This window comes from Curcuma longa, chromosome 16, assembly GCF_044706935.1.
Source record: "Curcuma longa cultivar G26 ecotype Majalengka, Jawa Barat chromosome 16, ITB_CL_G26_1.1, whole genome shotgun sequence".
Classification (NCBI taxonomy): domain Eukaryota; kingdom Viridiplantae; phylum Streptophyta; class Magnoliopsida; order Zingiberales; family Zingiberaceae; genus Curcuma; species Curcuma longa.
In genome coordinates this window covers 1,352,270-1,374,230 of record NC_133876.1, presented here as the reverse complement: position 1 = coordinate 1,374,230, position 21,961 = coordinate 1,352,270, and the positions used below count along the sequence as shown (strand labels likewise).

At 35.7% G+C, this 21,961-nt stretch overlaps 1 protein-coding gene across 1 annotated transcript in view; it reads left to right on the top strand.

Moving 5' to 3' along the window:
- The first annotated feature begins 534 nt into the window (after positions 1-534).
- Positions 535-21,961, top strand: part of LOC141847536 (diacylglycerol O-acyltransferase 1-2-like) — a 40,816-nt gene continuing 19,389 nt past the window's right edge. Inside the window, exons 1-13 of the mRNA XM_074735592.1 lie at positions 535-942; positions 1,802-1,882; positions 2,058-2,131; positions 2,199-2,274; positions 6,794-6,861; positions 14,498-14,609; positions 15,616-15,623; positions 17,213-17,216; positions 17,845-17,943; positions 18,610-18,711; positions 18,814-18,950; positions 19,271-19,352; positions 19,488-19,508. Of these exons, the coding sequence (XP_074591693.1) occupies positions 535-942; positions 1,802-1,882; positions 2,058-2,131; positions 2,199-2,274; positions 6,794-6,861; positions 14,498-14,609; positions 15,616-15,623; positions 17,213-17,216; positions 17,845-17,943; positions 18,610-18,711; positions 18,814-18,950; positions 19,271-19,352; positions 19,488-19,508 (1,272 nt within the window). The remainder of the gene's footprint in view (positions 943-1,801; positions 1,883-2,057; positions 2,132-2,198; positions 2,275-6,793; positions 6,862-14,497; positions 14,610-15,615; positions 15,624-17,212; positions 17,217-17,844; positions 17,944-18,609; positions 18,712-18,813; positions 18,951-19,270; positions 19,353-19,487; positions 19,509-21,961) is intronic.

The following is a 21,961-nucleotide window of genomic DNA, read 5'->3' as shown; positions in this document are numbered from 1 at the left end:
AATTTAACTTTTGCTTTCTAAATAATCGAGTTGATGACAAAGTCGGGACATTAACAATTCTTAATGCCGTACTCGTAGCAATTTTGAGTAATTAGCCATTAATTAGTCTTTTCGCTTTCCAATTAACGTCCGAACCAATGCAAAATTTTTAAAAAGATTTATGAAATAAAAAAATTGAAAAAAAATTCTGATCATTATCGATATAAATTTGAGATTTTTAATTTAAAAGCAGCAGTGAAAATGTAAAATTATTTTTTTCTTTGAAATTAATGGGTGGATTAATAATTAATTAAATGAGATTTGGAATTTATAGGAAGATTTTTTAATTGTGAAAAATAATAAATTTTTATGTATTTGATATGATATATTAAAAATTATAAAAAAATTCATTTAGTATTCTAACCTTCCTCAAACGGGAAAAGCGGTGCGCGCATGGGCTTTCCTGGTAATTGATTTAAAATCCGGTGGTTCAAATGCCCGTGTGCGCGTTGGAATTCGGAAACCGAGCGAGTCGTGCGGGCATTCCTCCGTTTCATGGCGATTTCACGTGACGAAGCGACACCAACTAGAACAGGATCCGCGACGGCGTCCTCCGACCTCCTCCGCCGACGTCCCACGGCCACCGCCACCGCCACCCCGGGAGCCGTGCCAAAATCCCCTGCGAGGGCGACCTCGGGCGGGTTTTTCGGAGAGGAATCCAGCGTAGGGAGCAGCTCCGATGGGGAGGTGTGCCATCGGGTGGGCGGAGGCGATGGTCGAGTGGACGAAGAGGAGAGGAGGTCGATGACTTCGAACGACAAAGAGCACGAAGATGGAATCACAAGGGGAAAGGGTCCGGCAACCGATGGCGAGGTCCGGGCCATGTTCTTGTACCGGGCGTCGGCTCCGGCGCACCAAAGAATCAAGGAGAGCCCATTGAGCTCGGATGCTATCTTCAAGCAGGTAGACTACTTTTCTGCATTTCTATGTGATCAGGTCAGTGGTCACTGACATCGACCAACATTTTTTTTTAAAACATAATGAACGAGATCATGTTACTTTAAGCCGCATTTGAGGAATATTTTAGCTTCTAGTTATTAGTATATTTTGATTATATGGGTTCTTCCATTCCATGCACACACGTCCCTAGCACTCTAGTTATGTAGATATTGGGCAAACCAATCTATCCAGAGTCCGCATCACCACCTGCAAGGGGTGAATAGGGAATAAGAAGGGTGTTGACTTCAGCAAGATGGCTGCTCAGGCCCACTACTCTCCTGCCCTAGGTTCCAAAGTCGTATAGGATCTAATACTGGGATAGATTTGTACTGATTATGTCCCAAATTGCTTGGGAAGCTGAAGTAGGATGTTTTGCTACTTTTTTTTTTCATGATTTTAGTAAGTTTTCAATTGTTTGGCTAATTTTTTTTCACCCTGGTGCATTCTAGATCCTAGGAGATATCTTTGGATGTGTTTGGAGTCTACTAAATATCATATTGCTAGTAGAAAAAAGAACTTGTTTTTCACAATGCAGTTCCATCAAGCGCTAAAGAGTGAGACGTACAACTACTGGATATTCCATTCGCTATATAATTCATTTTTATAAAGTAATAGATATAAGAAGGATTAGTCTGAGCATCAACTTCGCAAAGGAAGACAATGTATACTCAAAACTTTGTTCACTATGAGATTGTTACAAACCAACAGACGTATGGATATAATCGACGTGACAACTTGCAGAGCAAGACATATTTCTGTTTTCTTTAATTTTCTCTGTTTTATGATAAGTATTTATTCTAACTAATTTCCTTTTGCATTATAGAGCCATGCAGGTCTACTTAACCTGTGTATAGTAGTGCTGATTGCAGTCAATGGAAGGCTTATCATTGAGAACTTGATGAAGGTTGGTTATTTCTCGCTCCTTCCCCCAACTTGAATGTAAAAGTTTTTCTCTATCCCTCATTTATGTTTCAAATGCCAGTAGAATCAGCAGGATAGTTTTCGTGCTGTGGCTCTTCATATGTTTTTGCGCACTGCATGACGTACACTGATCAGTGGACACTGTTTGCCTTTTGCAGTATGGTTTACTTATTCAGGCTGGGTTTTGGTTCAGTTCAAAATCATTGAGAGATTGGCCACTTTTGATGTGTTGGTAAAATATCAGTTTCAACTGCTAATTCCTAGCACAGTTATGTTTTATCTGACATTCAAATTTCCAGCTTTACTCTGTCCCTTTTCCCTCTTGCTGCATTTTTGATCGAAAAACTGGCATGGAGAAAGCTTATATCTGAACCAGTAAGTTGGTTATCTTCTGATGTATCCAATTATCTGCACTGATCACTAGTTCTTTTTGGATGAATGAGTGTTTGCATTGGATCACTTCTGAACTACATATTTTGTCTCCGAGATGTGTCTATTTTATTAGCAGCAACTAGTATATTTTTTAAATCAAAATTTTCTCTTGATCATTTTACTAAGTCACATGGTTTGATATTTTTTTAAAAGTGATAAATGACAGGAGATCCTCCATGTATAACCCTAATGGATTAGAAAAACATGATCAAATTATAAGGTTTACATTGTTTACCAAATAGAGTAATCATATTAGTTGATTGGAAATGTGACTAATGCTTAAAGGATTGGTTGAATCATCTAAATTTTCTTCCTGCCTATGCATAGAACTATACTAGAATGTTTCTTTTCCATTATATTGCTGGATGACATATACCATTAGTTGTATGCAATGAGAATCATATTCTAAAGTTTTGGTTGCCTGCATTTGGAAATACCATTGAGTGTATGCTTTTAAATCTCCAAGATCTTATTAAAAAAACCTCTAGCCTATTGTTGTTGAAGCCACTTCCAAATGTAGATAAAATGGCTTCGTCTTTGAAAGCCACTTCCATGATTTAGTTAAAATGGGTTTCAAGTTTCAACTCATAAATTTATTGATTGAATGTTGCGGTCCAAGTTGAATTAGCCCAAAACTTGGTTAGGGATCTGATTGTAATGACCATATATTAAAAGGTGCGAAGTGTAAAGTTACAATAATGAAACATGGTATCAGAACTATCTATGATTGATATATCATCTCTATCCTGAGCCAAGCCTTCCCTGATGAATAACCTTCTCGTAAACAAGGTCCTTCAATGCACATGTAGCTTGTGATTCCAATATCTGCATAACCTATCTGCATGTCCAAGTTTGGAAAGAGTTGTGTGATTCTTGTACCAGCCTAGATTGGCATGGCAATTATCCTCGCCTTTGCAGAAGGCAAATTTTCTTCCCTTTGTGAGTTCTTCACACGATAACCGTTGCTAAATTTGCTTCCTCTTGTAGTTGCTCTTCGTGAGTCCTTAACAAAACAATCACTGTTGCCTGCACTATTTATCTATTGCCTATACATGAACAACAACTGCAGTGTATTGGCTTGCTTTCTTGTCCGTCTTTAGTTTTTGGTACATTCATTGACAAATGACAAGTTCCTTCAATCCCAAAATTTTAGATTCTGTGATACTTCAAGGTTGGCTCCTAGTGTTGATCTCCCAAGCCTTTTAAACTCTCTTGGTTATCACTTAGAAGATGATAAAGTAGAATTATGCCTTATGGGCTTGCATAATCCAGATTTGCTTCAGGGTCTGGTAGACCAACTCATTATCTAGTTTGCTAAGTTCTTGAGACCACAAAAGCTTTATGGACAAGATTGATACCTAGTTAACCACACTCCTTTTGGTAATTGATTGATTTTGTCTCATGAACTCATGAGTATATCCTATTCTTTTTCTCTTGCTATAAGACTTGAACATAGAATTGGAACCTAGAATTGGGACATGCATGCTGGTTACCTTTCTTGAGCATATGATATGATTGATGATTTCTGGCAATTGCGACATTCAAGCACTGAGATGACTACATATTCACTAATTTCAAGCATTTCATATTGATTTCGGAGACATTTCTAGATCATGCCACTTTGACAAACTCTTCACCATCATATTCTTTCACATTGTCCATCAATAGGCAACTCCTCCATTCCACCCATGTTGGATATTTACATATGGATGTTGCGGGCTTCTGCTACATCCTTACCATATCTATTCCCACAAGATGGTCATTCTTGTAGCTTAATTGCCAATTGATCTGCCTCATAGTATTGGAGGTTGTTAGCAATGCTTGTTGGTGGAGAAGTCAGGCCTAAGCATTCACCTTGTAGGAGATTTAGATGCGTTAAGGATGTTTGCTACTCTCTTCATGACTGGCCACTCGACTATCCTTTAACATTAGCTTATATGGACAGCCAAATATTGCTTCCCAAGAGGATCCATTAGTCCCCACCCACTTTAGATTTAGTTCCATAAATGTAATTCCTTTGGAGCTATCTTTAATTCAAGCTATTGCTAGTGTCTCATGTCGACTAGTTATCTGTGGCTCATGTAGATGTATTTATAACCTACTTATTTCATAGATCTTGATCTTCCTCTTAGATTCTTGTTTATTATCCATTAATAAACTAACTAAATCCTTGCCTTAGTTTTGATTGAGCTTATTATATGTTAGTAAACTTGTTAAATTCTTAATTTGTCTCTAAATTGTCTCATAACATTTAGTGTCGCATTTATTGTCATTAAGGATTTGAGGATGAGCAAGGTGATTAATATAGGACATGAGTCTCAAGGATTCTACTAGTTAAATGCATCATTATCATCTTTTGCTCTTGTCATCACCCAGTCACTTATGCAAATATATAATCACCTTGCTCATGCTAGTATTGGTTCCCAGATTTTCTAACCTTTAATGTTTGTCTCCAATCTCGAGAATGCATTTTTCAGTATTCGGGCCATCATTGACAATTATAAGTCCATTATTTCCTGTGGTTACCTATTCACTATTACTACGCTACCTAAGATGTGGGTTCCTTCTGTCCAAAGTGGAACAAATCTTTCATTAGTATGGGAGAGGTTGTTGTCTCTTCTCCACACCATTGCCCTACTCCCTGTGGAATCTAATTCATAGGCTTGTCAAACAAACTTTGTTGTGGCCAACCCTTTCCACTTTTGGCTCAATTTCTGCTGCAACTTTCCCACAAATTGTGCCAACTTTATAGTGGTATTTTCTCAACAGATTACAATATGCCAGCTCTGACTGCAATAGAGAACATGACTAGAAGAAGTCAAGTTGATTGGAATTTGGATTTATTTGAATGAAGTTAAAGTTGTTTAGGAGTTTAACCTAGTTATTCAACAAAAATGAAGAGTTATGATGGATGGTGAAGCTTGGGTTCCTTCGTTTGTTGAGTGGAAAAAGAGGCTCCCACAGAGTCACACTATAGAGTTTGAGTAAGCTTAGTAGAGCAAGCCTTAAGAGGGGGAGTAAGCTGAAAGAAAGGAGTTGGGAAGTGACATTATGCATTACATTAAAGGATGTCGAAGGTAGTTGAAGGCTCATTTCTCATTCTCTTTTTGAATTACTTGAAACAATTGACTAAAAGCATTCTTTAGAGGGTAGTTAGTCATCATAGAACAAGCATAACATATATTCATTCATTTATCTTGATAAATGGCAAACAAGCATATCAAGTATATACATTCAATTCTAAACACTGGGGTCGTCTCATTGGTTGAAATGAGGTTAAAAGTGTGTTACATTCCAAAGTGAGGCTAAAGAGTGTCTGAGCTAGAGAAAACTTGATGCCTTGCACGTGTTCCAAGAGAGCCTCAATTTGTTGGTGGTATTGTCTTTTATAGTTTCTAAAACTGAGTGCCCATCCTAGAGCCTCTTGCCAGGTGTCGCTTAACATTGGTGGGTTCAACTATTTCTGTTGTTGTCCGTGACCCTTGGATGCCGAAGGCATCCTTGGGATGATCACGTAGTTCTTACGGGATGGAGACAACGGGGTCGGTCCATGAATTTTCTTTCCTTTTGTGTTGCTCTAGGATGGACTCTATTGATTCCTCATATCAACTCCTATTTATACAACCTTGTATACGTGTCTTCCATCCAATGGTCAGTTGCACTTTGTTGTTTTACCAACAACTCAGTGTTTTGGTATTAGAATATATATTTTTTATCCTCTCTGTCAATGTGCTATTCAAAGGTTAGAGGGATTATTGTCTCCATGCTTCGTTGACAATTTTCAAAGTTTTGCTTTGTTTGTTTTTAATTTTTATAATCATGGTCTTAGTTAATGATTTTGAGGAGTCAATATGGTTATTGGTGCAGGGGATTTAATCCTACACTGCTTTGAGGTTTAAATGTGTCATTAGTCTTATATATTCCCTTATAATAGGCATCTTTAATCAATGCAATAGAATACGGGCTTTCTTCAAGCTTAATTGTTGTCTTTTTCTTTATTAGCCAGAGTGGAGACATCTACGAAGATGTTTCCCCTATTTTTGGAATTGCTATTGAACAAGCATGCGTGCTTAACATTACAGGTCATGCGTGCTTGCATCATGGTCATAGCAGAGCTTCTTTGCATGTGTATGCATATTACATTGCAAAGTAAAATCTCTTGCTTTTGTTTATTTAGCAAAGAGGATAACTTTTCAAAATGTTTTGGTAAATGATAGGAACATGTTTGATGTTAGTGGGCTGAGCTCATGCATGCCTAGATACCACTTGGATAGTGTTTTTGTAGTCTAGATCTAATGTCAGCAGATTTAGGTATTCTAGGTGCCAATGCTTTGATTCCCATTCCTTGGATTTGATTGATTTAAGTTCTTTCCTTTTGCTCCACTACCTTCTAGCAGTTATTTATTTTGCATTATATTATATAGTTCATACCACTTATTGCCATCATTGTGATTGTATGCAGCTGGTCATCACTTTTCATGCGATAATAACTACATCTGCAATTCTCTATCCTGCCTTTATAATTCTTAGGTAAGAGTTCCCAGTTGCAAGTCTGATTCTTGCTTGTTTATTCTTTTGTTTGCGATTCAATTTCAATGGTTCCAACCTATACAACTTTGTCTGAAATTGCTCTCTTGTTTGATAACCTGATAAACATAATTATTTCCCTATTTTTTATAATATATATATATATATATATATATATATATATATATATATATATATATATATATATATATATATATATATATATGATAATTCACAAAAGAAATCTCTTAATTAAAAAAATATTACAAGAGGTAAACCCTATTTATAATTAGGGCTCTATTCTAGGAAGTAAATCAAGATTCTATTCTAAGGACTAATTTGTGTTTTAGGTAAAATACAAATTAGGACACCAAATCACCCCTAACTATATTTACAATATTCTAACGGATACCAAATCATCCCTAATTATATTTACAATATTCTAACACTCTCCCTCAAGCTGGAGAATATAAATTATATGCACTCAGCTTGTTACATATGTAGTCAATTCGAGAATCTCTTAGTGCCTTAGTGAATATATCTGTTAGTTGATCATGTGAGTTAACAGAATTAGTAGATATTTCTCCAGATATGACTTTTTCTCTGACAAAGTGACAGTCGACTTCAATATACTTTGTCCTCTCGTGAAAAACTGGATTCGAGGCGATATGCATGGCGGCTTGGTTGTCACATATAAGTGACATTTGTGTAACCTCTCCAAATCTTAGCTCTTGAAGCAACTGTTTGAGCCATATAAACTCTTGACTAGCTATGATCATAGCTCGATATTCTGCCTCTACACTGGATCTTGCCACAATATTCTGCTTTTTGCTTTTCCAAGAGACAAGGTTATCACCGACAAATATACAAAACTCAGAAGTAGATCTCCTATCAATGGGAGATCTTGCCCAATCTGCATCAGAATACCCTACGACTCGAGTATGCCCTTTGTCTCCATACAAAAGATCCTTTCCTGGAGTGTCTCTGATATAGCAGATAATGTGAGTCACAGCATCCCAATGTTCCTTGCATGAAGAGTTGAGAAATTGACTTATTACACTAACTGCAAATGAGATATCCAGACGAGTAACAGTAAGGTAGCTTAGTCTCCCTACTAATCGCTTGTATCTTTCAGGATCTGGAAGAGACTCCCCTTGATTTGGCAGGAGCTTGACATTAGGATCCATGGGGTTGTTAACTGTCTTTGAGTTTAACATTCCTGTTTTTTCTAGAATATTCATTGCATACTTCTTTTAGGATATGATAATCCCATCTTTTAAACTGGGCTACTTCTATCCCCAAGAAATATTTGAGTTTGCCGAGATTCTTTGTCTGAAAATGTTTGAAAAGATGCTGTTTCACCTGTGAAATCCCGAGATGATCACTAACTATGATAACAATATCATCAACATAAACTACTAAGTAGATGCAACTAGTAGATGAGTGGCGATAAAAAATAGAATGGTCAGTCTCGCTCCGAGTCATGCAAAATTGTTGAATTACAGTACTAAATCTACCGAACTATACTCTGGGAGATTGTTTGAGGTCATATAAAGATTTCTACAGGTGACATACAAGACCAGAAGACTCCTCTGAGCAAAAAAACACGGAGGTTGTTCCATGTAGACTTCCTCGAGCAGGTCACCATGTAAACACGGAGGTTGCTTCATTATTTTTAAATATTTTTAATTAATTTTTTGAAAATAATTATGTAAGCATATATAATCCATTTTATCTATTTATTTATGTAAAATTACAAATATATGAAATCCACAGGATGGATGCACCGACTTCTATAAATAACAAAAAGCTCTAAGTGTCAACAAATCAACATGCTGCACTCGAACTCATATCTACAAATACAATACGAAAATAATTCAAAACTTAAAACTCAAAATAATATCTAAGAATATAATAACATAAGACGGATCAATTCTTGATTCTGCTATCTCGATTTTACACGACATCTATTTCTACTATCGAATAACAAATTTATTTAAAATAAAATCTATATCTCACAACTTTCCTTTGGGCGACAAAACAATGGGGATGTTTTGTTGATACTAAGCGCTTGAGCCAATTGAACCTAAATAAATATCGTGATTAGTTAATCGAATCAATTATTTCTCCAATATCGTTTATGCCAATTCCTTACCAATTTTACCGTTACTTAGCTGTCATGGAAATGCTAACCTTGTTGAACGAAGATTCAAAAATGAGGAAAATCAAGTAGTTGACTGGCTTCTCTCTTGACTCGATGATAAACAGCAAACAGGCAATAGAAGGGCTGGTGGTTGGAACAAAAACAACAAAGTTGGTGCTGTTGTTGGTGCTCGCTGGAAAACTAGGAGGGAGAGCTACTGTTGTTGGAAAGAGGAAGAGAAGAAGCTGGAATTGAGGCCGTTGTTAGTGGCTTGTTGTTGATGAAAATAAATAGAAGGAAACTGCTATTGCTCTTGCTATGGTAAAAACAGGAAGAGGAGAGGCTTCTGCAGCTAGAAAAGGGCACTGGAAACAGTGAGGGAGAACTTTTCCTTCTTCGTTGGTGGCCTTGGATGACTCCGGTGGTGGCCCTGGCTAGCTCTGGCATCTACTGCAGCAATGATGGGAGGAGAGGAAAAAAAAAGGGGCAAAAAAAGGGGCCGCTGAATTTGCTGGAGAAGAGGAGGAAAGGAAGAAAACTGCTTCTTGTTGCTGGAAATAGGAAGAACAGACAAGAAAAACTGTTGTTGCTGGAAAAACTGGAAAAGCAGAAAAGAAGGTTGGGGCTTCCTGCTGTGGATGGAAGAAAAGGAAAATTACTGTTGTGACTTGTTCTTCCTGCTGTTGGTCTATTACTTGACAAGATGGTTGGCTAAGAGATGAATGGAAAAAGGGCAGCACTTGATGTCTGGACCATTGCTGCAGTAACTTGTTGTGAAGAGAAGAAAAAGAAGGGAAGCTGCTGTTTAGTGGTTGGAACCGGCCCTTGCTGCTGTTGTTGAGTGGCAGGAATTGTGGGAAAGAAGAGGAGAGGAAGGCTTAGGGAAGAGAAGGAGAAGATATAGGAAGAGAGATCAGGACACGTGAAAAAGAGGAGGAGGTGGCGCACTGGCGCTGTTGCGTGCCTGAGAGAGAAAAGAGGAAAGAAAAGTTTTCTCAAAAATTTCCCAACTTGTTTTAGATCAAATGAACTAGTTTGACCCATTTAAAATTTAGTTCGATCATAACTTGAGCAAATCAAATTTAAATTGACCCCGGTTTAAATCAATGTAATTTAAATCTCCGTGCCTGCCCCATGGATTCAATTTGAACCTAATATGACCTCAACTCTACACCTAAATCTCATGTTTAATGATTCGATTTGTTTTAATTTTGTCAATTCAAAATTTTTATTATTCCATATTTTTATCAGTTTTTTTTTTTTGCATTTATAAAAATTGATATTTAACACATACAGCTTCTTGTATGTGTGTAATCCAACAAGATCATGACAAGAACATCGAAAAACCTTTGTTAAAGTGGAGGAATAGAAAATTGTATTGCTTGTATTGATGGACACCAACTATTGAGGAACTCAACGCAAACCAAAAATCGAATACATCTGTGTGGGATGAAGCCTATATTCATACTCAATCAGAATTATCAATATCCAACTCTATATAACTAAAATAAATATCACAAATAGAAGAAAACATTGACAAGAGCATCACAATAAAAATAAAAATACAAATAAGGATTTGGAAATAATTGACGAAGCATGTAGACAATATTTCCTTATTCCCAAATAGCATGTCAATAAAGAGGAGAGAGAGATGCCAAGAATAGGTATCTTGAATTGTCCTTTCCCTAAGGTGACCCATACAACAACATGCAACAAATAAAGGAAAAAATTCAACGAGAGAGAGACTAAAATGATAAGATTGATCCCAAGAAGCCTAGTCACTTGAGTGAGTTTTTCCTTGTAGACTATAGAGGTGTATAGAAGCACACAGCACATATGAATTGGGAGAGGATATTCAATCAAAGATAGTTGTGGACTACTAAAGAGAATGGAGAAAGACCTCATGAGAAGATGGGTATCATGCAAAGAAGAAGAAGAAGAAGAAGAAGGCTGTTGAAGATTTAAGGACATTAGAAAAGGGAAGAGAAATAGAAGGAATCCATGGACAAATAGAAATTAATTTTTTTTATTTGAGTGAAGACATTAGATCTAATAACAAATAACATGTTAAAATAAGGAAGAGTCTAGAAGAGGAAGAAGAAGCTTCTTCTTTTAATGGAAACTTTATTGGAGATTGTTATGGGCTCATGTGGAAATTTGTAAACTATAAAGGGATTTCATATTTGTTAATAATACATATAGAAAAGTTGAGGGGTGTGTGTGAGAAATAATTTCCCCCTAAATTGTAAAATGGTAGTAGAGCTGCTTGTTTCTTTGTAATTGACATAATCTCTTTGCGCTTACCTCCGGTGTTCATCTCTCTGTCGATGAAGCTCTTTGTGGATGTTGTCCTTCTATGCAACATCCTCCCTTCAATCACCTTCGTCATGACTCTTGATCAATGTAGTTCAATCACCTCTATTGCTTCTACGACCTCCATCATTGCTCATCAACGCTTGTTCCTTGCAAACCCTTCTCCCATTCTTCCATTGGCGATGATGAGCTATCATCCATGATTGTCACCTTTCTAATGAGATTATGCATCCTCATGCTCCATGTCACTTGCTCTAGTGTTAATCAAGTCCACTTTGAGACAAAGGACAACATGCTTGTGGTGCTTACCCTTCTTAAGGATCATGACACATTGAAGCTCATATCATCCGCATCGTTGACCGCCATCCTTACCACCTTGATATCTAAACCAAGACTTTAAAGGACAAGTTGGAGTTCTACCGCTGGCATGGTTTTAAATCTCAAGTTGTGCCAATCGACACATGTGAAATTTCTTGTTTTGACCGATGCTCAAGAAGTTTCAGTATCCAATGCACGAGTGGATGAGTCCATTTGCAGTTCCGCTTTGGTTGTGAACATCTTCTGCATGCCTAAGTGTCTTCTATAAGGACAAAACCCTGTCGCTCAAGATGCAAGCATTATCCACCTACATTGCGAGCAGGTTTCGAGACTTATGTTGATCTCATGACTGGGGATCACTTTGATGTTGCAAGGCTTCAACAGCTAAACGCTAGGTAGCTCACACACTATATAGACAATCCTAACAATATTACAAAATGTTACATGTCTGAAAATAAAAATCAAGGATCACAACACACCGCGTAATCACTCACTCACGCCTCTAATGCTTTAAGGACTTCAGCTCCTTGAATCCACAAAGGATCAAGCAATATCTTGATCCAAGTCTCCAGTTCTCTAGTTCACTGAGCTCCTCCTCGAGCTTCAAGACAACAAGCTGATCGAAGTCATGCTCTGAAATCCATGAGCTCCATCTCTACTACTCGATCCCATCGAGTCCAAGCTCCATGAGCTCAAATGCAATCTCTAAGTCAAATCGTCACAACTTCTTGCACACTATATCAATAATAAAGGGGCTGTCTAGTGCACAAAGCTCCCGTCAATGCGGGATCCCGAGAAAGGATTGGACCACATTGGATCTATTGTAAGCAGCCTTACCTTGCATTTTGCGACACTATATCAACAATATCAAATTAAAATTAACTAACTTAAACCGTTTTGGCGACATATCAAAACAACGCTGTTCAGGCCAACTCTAGGGCAGGATTTTTTTCCCCCCAACAATATATACTTGATATACTCAAGGAAACTGATATCTTGAGAGCTAAACTAGTTAAAATCCCAATGGATCTAAATGGAAAATAATTTTAGGACAAGGAGAACCATTAATTGGTGCACAAATGCACATAAGACTTGCAAAATTGAACTACTGGATAGTTATACAGACTAATCATATAATTGAGTAAGCCTTATTAGTCTTGAAGCTCCATGCTTTGATTATTTGGAGAGATCTATAAAATTTTTATGGTATTTGAAAAATAATTTTTTTGTATTAGGATTGAGGTCACTCAAATTTATGGGCTACATTAATACTCAATATACACTCTTGTAGACAGAAAGATCTATCGAGCCATGGGCTCGTTCTAGTAGGTAAATTGAGTTTCTGAGATTGTTATATTCAAATTAAGTGCAACAAAGTATAAGGCTATGGTCCTGGCAACATGTAAGCTTATCTAGATTAAATAGTTGATGAGCATTTTGGGACATACTCCTATAGAGTGGAGAGTCTGAAGCTATGCTATGACAAACAACTTGCCATGCACATGCTTGTAACCAAGTGGTTCATGGGAGGACACAACATAGAGATTGATTTCCTATTCATCAGATAAAAGGTGAAATTCAATAAATTGTCAAGTCATTGGTTGGCATTTATTGATTAATTAGTGGATTTGCTAAGTCTTTAAGAGGTCCTAGGATCGGCTATATTGGTAACAAGCAGAGTATTTAGAGTATCTTTTAAGTCTGCTTGAGGGGAGTGGGAAGTGTTAGAGATCTACTTGTAAATAGTAGGGACTTACTCGTAATAACATATAACACATGATTTTTTGTTGATGAATAATAAACACAAATAAATGACTACCTGAGGCATAAAACTCTAATTTTTTCCCATTAATTTCTTCAGACATATTTATGTCATTCCTGAAATTTATGTTTCACTCATAATTATGACATTTGCAAGACTACTTTTCTTGTTCTATGTTGGTAGTACAACAAGTGTTATTACTCTAAAAAATTTAGGGTTAATTAAATGGTACTTATCCAGCCTCAAGATATTTTAAATCACATTTATTTTAATTACATTAAATATTTGTTCTATATTTTATAGTAACCCTATAAATTCATTCATTCTCAAAAATATTTATGATGGTAATTCACTTCCATGCTTATTCAAAAAAGATATGTATTCCCATTACCTTTTGCTTCTTATTTCAGGCTCCTGAAATTGTTTAACTTTACTCATAGACCTCCTATAGTATGAGGATGGCTCTTAGTTCATATACCTGTACTTATGTTCCACTTCCTAAAGAGATGAATACTTTACTCTTTTTTTTTTTTTTATCCCTTTTGGGTGGTATAGTTGAAAATCTCCAATCTATAACTATGGAGTAGAGAAAAATGTGAAGGTTACTCGTTGGAATATCATATCAACTAATAGAATCCTCAAGAGACTCAAGAGTTGGTTCAGGACAACACAACAATTAAATTAATATTTAGGCGGATAATTTGGTTGGTTGTTTCCATTTTAAGAATCATTATTAAGATTTAAGAGTTCTTTAGCACATCCCCCAGGAGTTGAGCCGTAGCTAAATTAAGAAATGAAAAGAATTCAATCTCCATATGTCTTCTATAAGACCAATATAATTATCAATTTAACTGTTGCTTCAGCAGAACTTTCGCTCTGCATGCTTCCAGTAGGTCCTGGTACATATATTTTGAAATGTTTGTACACATTGTGGTCTTATAAACAATATTTTTCTTTAACATATCACACTATTTCATTGTCTTGATTTTTTGGACATATTTTGGAGAAGTTCCAGAAAATTACCACTACATTATAGAATTAAGTAAGCATATGATTGCTACCAGATTGTGGTTAGATATCACTAATAAACTGTTTCATAGCAGGTGTGATTCTTCAGTTTTATCTGGCTTTGTGTTAATGTTCATTGCTAGCATAGTATGGTTGAAGCTCGTATCCTATGCACATACCAATTATGATATACGAATGCTATCTCAGGTATTTATCCTTTTAAAACTTCAATAGTTGCTCCGAAATGAAAAACTAGGATATATTGTTTCTATTTATATCGCATCTGATTATTTTTATTTTTGTTAATAAGTACATCTATAATATTACTGTATAAATATGATTAAAACAGTTAAGTACTGATCCTGTGACATCTTACTCGGCTTGAGAGCATTCTATATAATGGTGCAATAACAACTTCAATTCATCACAACCATAGATATTCCATTATTTGAAGGTGGAAATGCAAAAGCATGTAATGGTATGTATATAGAAGCAAGCCCTATTTTGGTGGAAACAAGTTTTGAATCTAAGTCCTTGGTAATAACTTCTAAGGTTTTTACTGTTGGGATAGATGACGTCACTAGAGGGGGTGAATAGCGATTCAAAATTTTCGTCTTCTCAATCGTTGGGCTTGTCTACAAAGTATTAACACGCAGTGGAAAATATAACAAAACACAAAGCAAGAGACATGCATAACAAATCGATTTATGTGGTTCGGAACTCTCGGCTCCTACTCTACGGTCTAGTCCTAGTGATAGTCCATTATGTTTTCTCCTTGTCAGATACCTTTTGGAGGTGAAGAAATATCTTATAACCTTTGTTTTTTTACAAAGCAACACAAAACAAAACAATGTACAAATAGAAATGAATACAACGGAAACAATAAGTTTACACTAATGGAACTTTACATTGAACGCTTTTGGTTGCTTTAGTTTGTCTCCTGAGGTTTGGAAATGCAACAATACTTTCTTGCAAAACTCCCAAGAATCGGCATCGAAATTCTTCATGAAATCCTTCTTTTATAGCCTTTAGGTCGAGATTAATTTCTGCATAATAGTTGATTGCATACACTCACTAGTCGACTATTCCATTAAATTCAAATGTTGCATTTGCAGAACAACTTTTTCCAATTTAGCATTAATCACATCAATCGACTGTTCATTATCATTAATCGACTGATGCCCAAATAGTTGAGTGCCACAATTGAGTTCAGAACATTCAGTTTGTGCAACAGTGACAACAATCGATTGCTCCACTCCATTGATCGGTTGATCATCATCAGTCGAATTGATCTATCGAGTTCCAAACAATTTGTTTGTTGTAATAGTGCGATCAGTTGATTGATATATACAATAAATCCCCTTAAACACCCCCTCAAATCTTGAATTCGGGGTTTAGAGGTAATCAGTCGATTGCTACTACCTAGCAGTCGATTGATATCTGGGATTTCAACCTTTCCAAGGTTAAATTCTCGCCTTGCTTAGTATCCAATTGATCTTAATATACTAAGATTTCTTTTGCTTAGCATTTGGTCAATCTTGACCTATTGAAGTTTCTTTTGCTTAGCATCCGGTCAACTTTGATCTGTCGAGATTTCACCATTGCCTAACATACGATTAACCTTGACTTGCCGGGACTTCATTGTTGCCTAATATTTGATCAACCTTGATCTACCAAGACTTTACCACTACATCTGATCCTCATTGATTTGTTTGGACTTCCCTCATTGCAAAGTGCTCGATTAATCTTGACCCACTTTGACTTCACGTCTTATGTCAAGTGTCCAGTTCTCTGTGACCTATTTGGAATTCGTTTTTCATTCTAAGTGTCCAGTCCTTTATGACCCACTTGGACTTTGTCTTTGCCAACTCGTTGTTGGACTTCCAACCGTCAAGTGTTCGGTCAATCATGACCCACTTGGACTTTGCCTCTGCCAACTTCTTGATTTCTAACTGCTAAGTTTTCGATCAACTGTGATCCATTTAGACTTCTCTCTTGTCAACTCTCTATTGGACTTGACTACTAGGTGTCCAGTCAACTGTGATCCACTTGGATTTTTCCACTGTCAAGTATTCGGTCAACCTTGGCCTATTTGATTTTTCACTCAACCATCTACATCCAGATTAATTTTGGTCAACTTGACCCAAGGTCGATTTCACTAACAATCTTCCTCTTCAATAAATTTTCCGTTTACTTGACGTCTCACTTTCGTTAATAAACATATTGATCAAACATCGAAACTCAACTCTAACCAACTTGAGCTTGGTCAACCTTAACCAGAGGCCGATTGCATCAACATTTACCAAATTTATAAGTTGATAACTTGTCATCTTAAACACATGGTACTAATCGATATCAGTCTAGAATTGTTGATGATATTAATATCATGTTGGGATGATAGTTTGCATGGTACTAATTGCGAGGGAGTTTGCAGAAAGAAAAATTCTTTTTTCATGACTCATCCTTCAATTCTATTTGTCGATCAAAGGTAGATGATACACTATGAAAAAGGGTAAGGGAAGGAAGGAGGATGAATTGGAGCTCCAATAGCCGTAAAGAGGAAGAATGATGTTGGAGTTGGAGAAATTTAGAAGCATCTGTATTTTGTACCTATGTCTATTCCAATTTTAACTATGTTCATCTAAGTCCAACTCCTAGTGGTTAGCTATATTTATAGATTTGTGGAGCAAGTAGTTTCAAAATGAGATATCTTGGAAGCATTATTTAATTTGTGTCTTGGTGAATCATGGGGTTGATATCAGTAGGATGCTGCAAGAATAGAGAATCAATACTCCCATTCAATGTATTAGTAAAGTATAATTATTAGTGAAGATGCTTGTTATATGTTTGGTATCTTATTGGTCTAAAATTTAGTTTGATTGACCTTTTAATTGCTGTTGACTTATATAAAGCCAACCAAGTTAAGTAGAAGCAATTATAAAACTCATTTGAGTTGATCTCAAAACATGCCGACTTGGCACAGTACAAAACTGAAACTGTACCATCAGTACAGAATAATATTTTATATCTTTCATAGACATATATTCAGTATTGGAATCTGAAGGGGTAATGTTTTGACATAAGCTACTAGAAATCATAGGTGAGGTGGCTGCTATCTACAACCCCCATTGGATCGACCATTGTTTGTAGGACTATTTGATTGAGGTGTAACTTTTATTAGTATTCTTGTTCTTCAATCTTTTAATAATCTGAATGCTCCTCTGTTAAGTCTACATTGTAGACCATGTTTATTCGTGCCAGTTTGGAGTGATTGTTCTATTCCATTTCTTTTTTTTTCTTCCTTTTTTGGCTTGGTAAAATGAAATTGATTTCTCTTTTCTTGTATTTTTTTCTACAACCTTTTTTTTTTCATCAGTGAGATGAACATGTTAGCTATTTAAGATTTTTCTATTTATCTAATAATTTGTTTCTTTATCCTTAGGAAGACAAGTCTTATAATTTTCCAGACCTCAGTATCAAAGAAGGTGTTAGCTTCAATCAGTTAGCATACTTTATGTTTGCTCCAACACTTTGTTATCAGGTATGTCAATTGGCTATACATTCACTTATCTTTTTACTACTGATGAATTCCAAAGAATTAATTTCCCTACTGGTATGCAATACAATATGTAGTTTTCCTTTTTCACTCTAGAAAACTCTTTGTTGGTTCTCTATTTTCCTTAAGATCCAGCTAAAATTCCTTCCCTAGCTAAACTTAATGGGTGTTTTATTAGATATATTAACTTCTAAAGGGATTCATCCCATGTATTGACTTATTCAAAATCCTTTATTTGATTTTACAGAGTCTCCATAAGGCCATGTTAGTCCCAAATATTTGGAGTTATTATGTTACTGGAGTCATTTAGTTATATGATTTGTGGGTTTAGTCCCACATTAGGAGTTTTAGCTATATCATACCATATTGGTCCTATATGTATCCTGTTGTAATTGTTGTCTCTTAAGAATAACAAGACACTAATTCATACCCTTCAATAAATACAAGCAAAAAGGATTTCCTATTTGGATTTTTCATTTTAGTTGTATGGCTTTTGATATTCACTTTATTATGCTTTCTACCACAGTTTCATCTTGTTGTACTCCTAAATCCAGAGTGAAAATCATTTTTAGGTATAATCTTTACTGACATAAGCTTGGTCTACTAACAGCTATACTGATGTTGATTTTCTATGATTCTCATGTTGTGTAGCAAAACTATCCCCGTACAATGGCCATTAGAAAGGGTTGGGTAACCCGTCAACTTATTAAGTGGGTGATCTGTACAGGCGTAATGGGCTTTATCATTGAGCAAGTAAGCCATTGTTTTGGTTGCTAATACTTGTTTTTCTTTTCTCCTTCGGAAAACTTCTAATACTTCATATAACTTGATTGCTTCCCTTGTTTCTTTCTGCAGTACATGAATCCAATTGTCAATCAGTCTCGACACCCCTTAAAAGTGAATCTTCTGTATGCTATAGAAGGAGTCTTAAAATTGTCAGTTCCAACATTGTATGTGTGGCTTTGTATGTTCTATGGCTTTTTTCATCTATGGTAAGTTATATAAGTGCATCAAAGTAAAGTTCAGGGTTGGCATTAGAGTTGTATGAAATACTAATTTCACTTGAAGTTACCTAGGAATGCAAAAGTCAGATTCACAAATTGGACAAGATGTAAACTCGACTTAGTGAAAATGTTGGCATTTATCAGTTGTCAAAATCCAGTTTGTGTAGTAACGGGTTGAATGCATGTAGGAATGTCTATAATAAGTTGTTGGCTAATTAATTCTCTTAGTTTGTCTTTTACAATAGAGAATATAGTTAATAGAAAGTTGATATTTATTTCATCAACTAAATGTTTTCTTCTCTTTGTAGGTTAAATATTCTGGCGGAGCTTCTTCGCTTCGGTGATCGTGAGTTCTACAGAGACTGGTGGAATGCAAAAACAGTTGAAGAGGTACTGAAAGTTTGAACTGGTTTCATATTTTTTATTTTGTGATGCGGTTTGACTACTTTACATATAGGAGAAATAAAAGTGTTAGTGATTTTAACTATTTCTTCTTTTTATACATGACTTTCTTGGGATTGCAAGTATTGGAGAATGTGGAACATGGTACGTCTCTGCATGATCTCCTTAAGTTTTGCACTATTGATAGATGGGCTCTATTTGTTTTTACATAAAATTCTATGCCTCTATTTGTTTTTTTTTCTGGAAAAAGGATTTGAGTGACTTAAGGTCACTCTGTTTTTTAATGGTTGTACTTCATAGTTTATGGTGGATATTCATTCCATTTCAAGCATATCATTTCTTTTTATTTTATCTTTTTTGTATTTTAGCACATTTTATAATTTAGTTTTATTTAATATGTAAAATATAATGGGCAAAAAATAAAAGGGCGTCCTTTTGTTTTAAAAAGTCAAAACAGTGCCCCAACATATTTCTCATCTTGAAAATATTTTTATTTTGATGTTTTTATAATTGTTACAGCCATAGTTATTACAATATAAAACAGATTGCTCCAACTTATCAAAATTACTGTATATGGATTACTATTATATTAAAATATTCTTTAAAATTATTTAAATTTATTAAAATAATTTTAATTTGATCAAAATTATTTTAAAATTATTGTTACAGTTATATAATAGTTGCTACCAGGGATTGAAATTTCGAGCTGTATTGCGTGATACGGTCGAAATTTTTTGTTCTGCCGATGGACCAGCACCAACAGAGCACCGGCACCGCGGTTCCAGCCGGGAAAGGCCTCCGGAGGCGTCGCCCGGGCGTGGGGACACCTCCGGAGGCATCGCTCGGGCGCGGCGACGCTTCCGGAGGCATCGCCTGGGTGCGGCGACGCCACCTGAGGCGTCGCCCGGGCTTGACGACGCCACCGGAGTCAACGCCTGGGCCCGGCGACGCCACCGGAGGCGCCACGTGGGCCCGGTGATGCCTTCGCGCACTAGCCGCGCACGATCTGTCGTGATTTTTGTTTTTGTTTTTATTTTTTTAACTTAGAATTTAATTAAATTTTAATAATCAACTATTAGTTGTAGTTCAGGATAATTTAAATAAATTTTAATAAAATCCATAAAATTAGTTTATTATTTTTTAAAAATATTTTATATTTTATTTTTAAATATTTAGATTAAAATTTTATTTTAGTTATTATATTTTAAAAATACCGATATACCGGCACGGTACGAACGGTACCGAAACTGTATGATTCCGATCGGAGATCGAAATTTCGGCACGGCTCGATATTTTAAACCTTGGTTGCTACAACAATTTTAAAGTAATTTGGACAAAGTTGAAGTGATTTTGATTTAGTTTGAGCAATTTTAATTAAGTTGGTAAAAGATATTTTGATATAAAAGTGGTCCATATGTAATAATTTTGATCAAATTGAACTGAAAAGAAAATATTAAAAAGCGTTAACACATTGTAGCAGTTATGTCGTAATTAGAAATTTCATACAGTTTCAAGTGAAATGATCGAAATGTATCGTTTTAGTAAATCATTGAAATTCGATATTATTTTGCATCAAAGTTTAAACTTTTGAGCCATGCTATAGTTTTGGTCTTTGACAAGGAAAGATAGTATTTCAATATCGTGTCGATGTTGTTATGCATGGTGTCAACGGATTGGAGGTAATGAGAAAGGAGATGAAACAAAGGAAGGATACATTATCTATGTTGAGTGGTATTGAATTTCGATAATTTATTGGAATGATATGTGTCGACTGTTTCGCCCAATATGTTATAAGATTTAAAATCTACTTGACACAGACTCCTTCCTATGTTTCAATCTCCTTCAATTCCAATCCTTGATTAACACCATGCATCAAAATATTAGTGCGATACCGAAACAATATCGTTCCAATCAAAAATCAATTTTGGTATGGCTCGAGATTTTAAATCTTGATTGATTTGACTTTTTTTTTTAAAAAAGGGGTGTTTTTTTTTTTTTGACCAAAACAATAATAAGGGGTGCCCTTTTTTGCCCATTAATTGGAGTCAAGTGGCTACTTTATCTTGCCTCTGTTCTTGTGGTTTAAACAAGTTGTGTGATAACACCCGTATGTCGTACTATGGATGATAATTCAAATTAATACCAAACCCGTCTATACTAATGCAGTGTAGAGTATCTCGGGTCGTCTCTCACAAGGAATGTAGCCGACATACAATAAATCTTAGGATCAAATTGTTATTGGGTTTGGGGTTGATTTTGATTCAATTTTAAGACTAACAATTAAAAGACATCCTAATCTTAACTTAAGCATTCAATGAAACCTAATTGAATCTAACCTACTTGCATCGAATAAAAAATCAAGAAAACTATACTACGAATGCAAATCAACTCATGCAATTGAAAAACAAATAATCTAACCTAGCTTAATCTACTAAATTGAATGAAACAAGCAAGAACCGTAGCATTGTGAACAATCAACTGCAAATTAACTAACCAAGATGAACTCAAATTTAAATTAAGTTGTATGTGGGAATTGAACAAAGCATTCTTTCAACAAATTTATCACATGAATGGAATCTACTCCAACAATGAAGGAA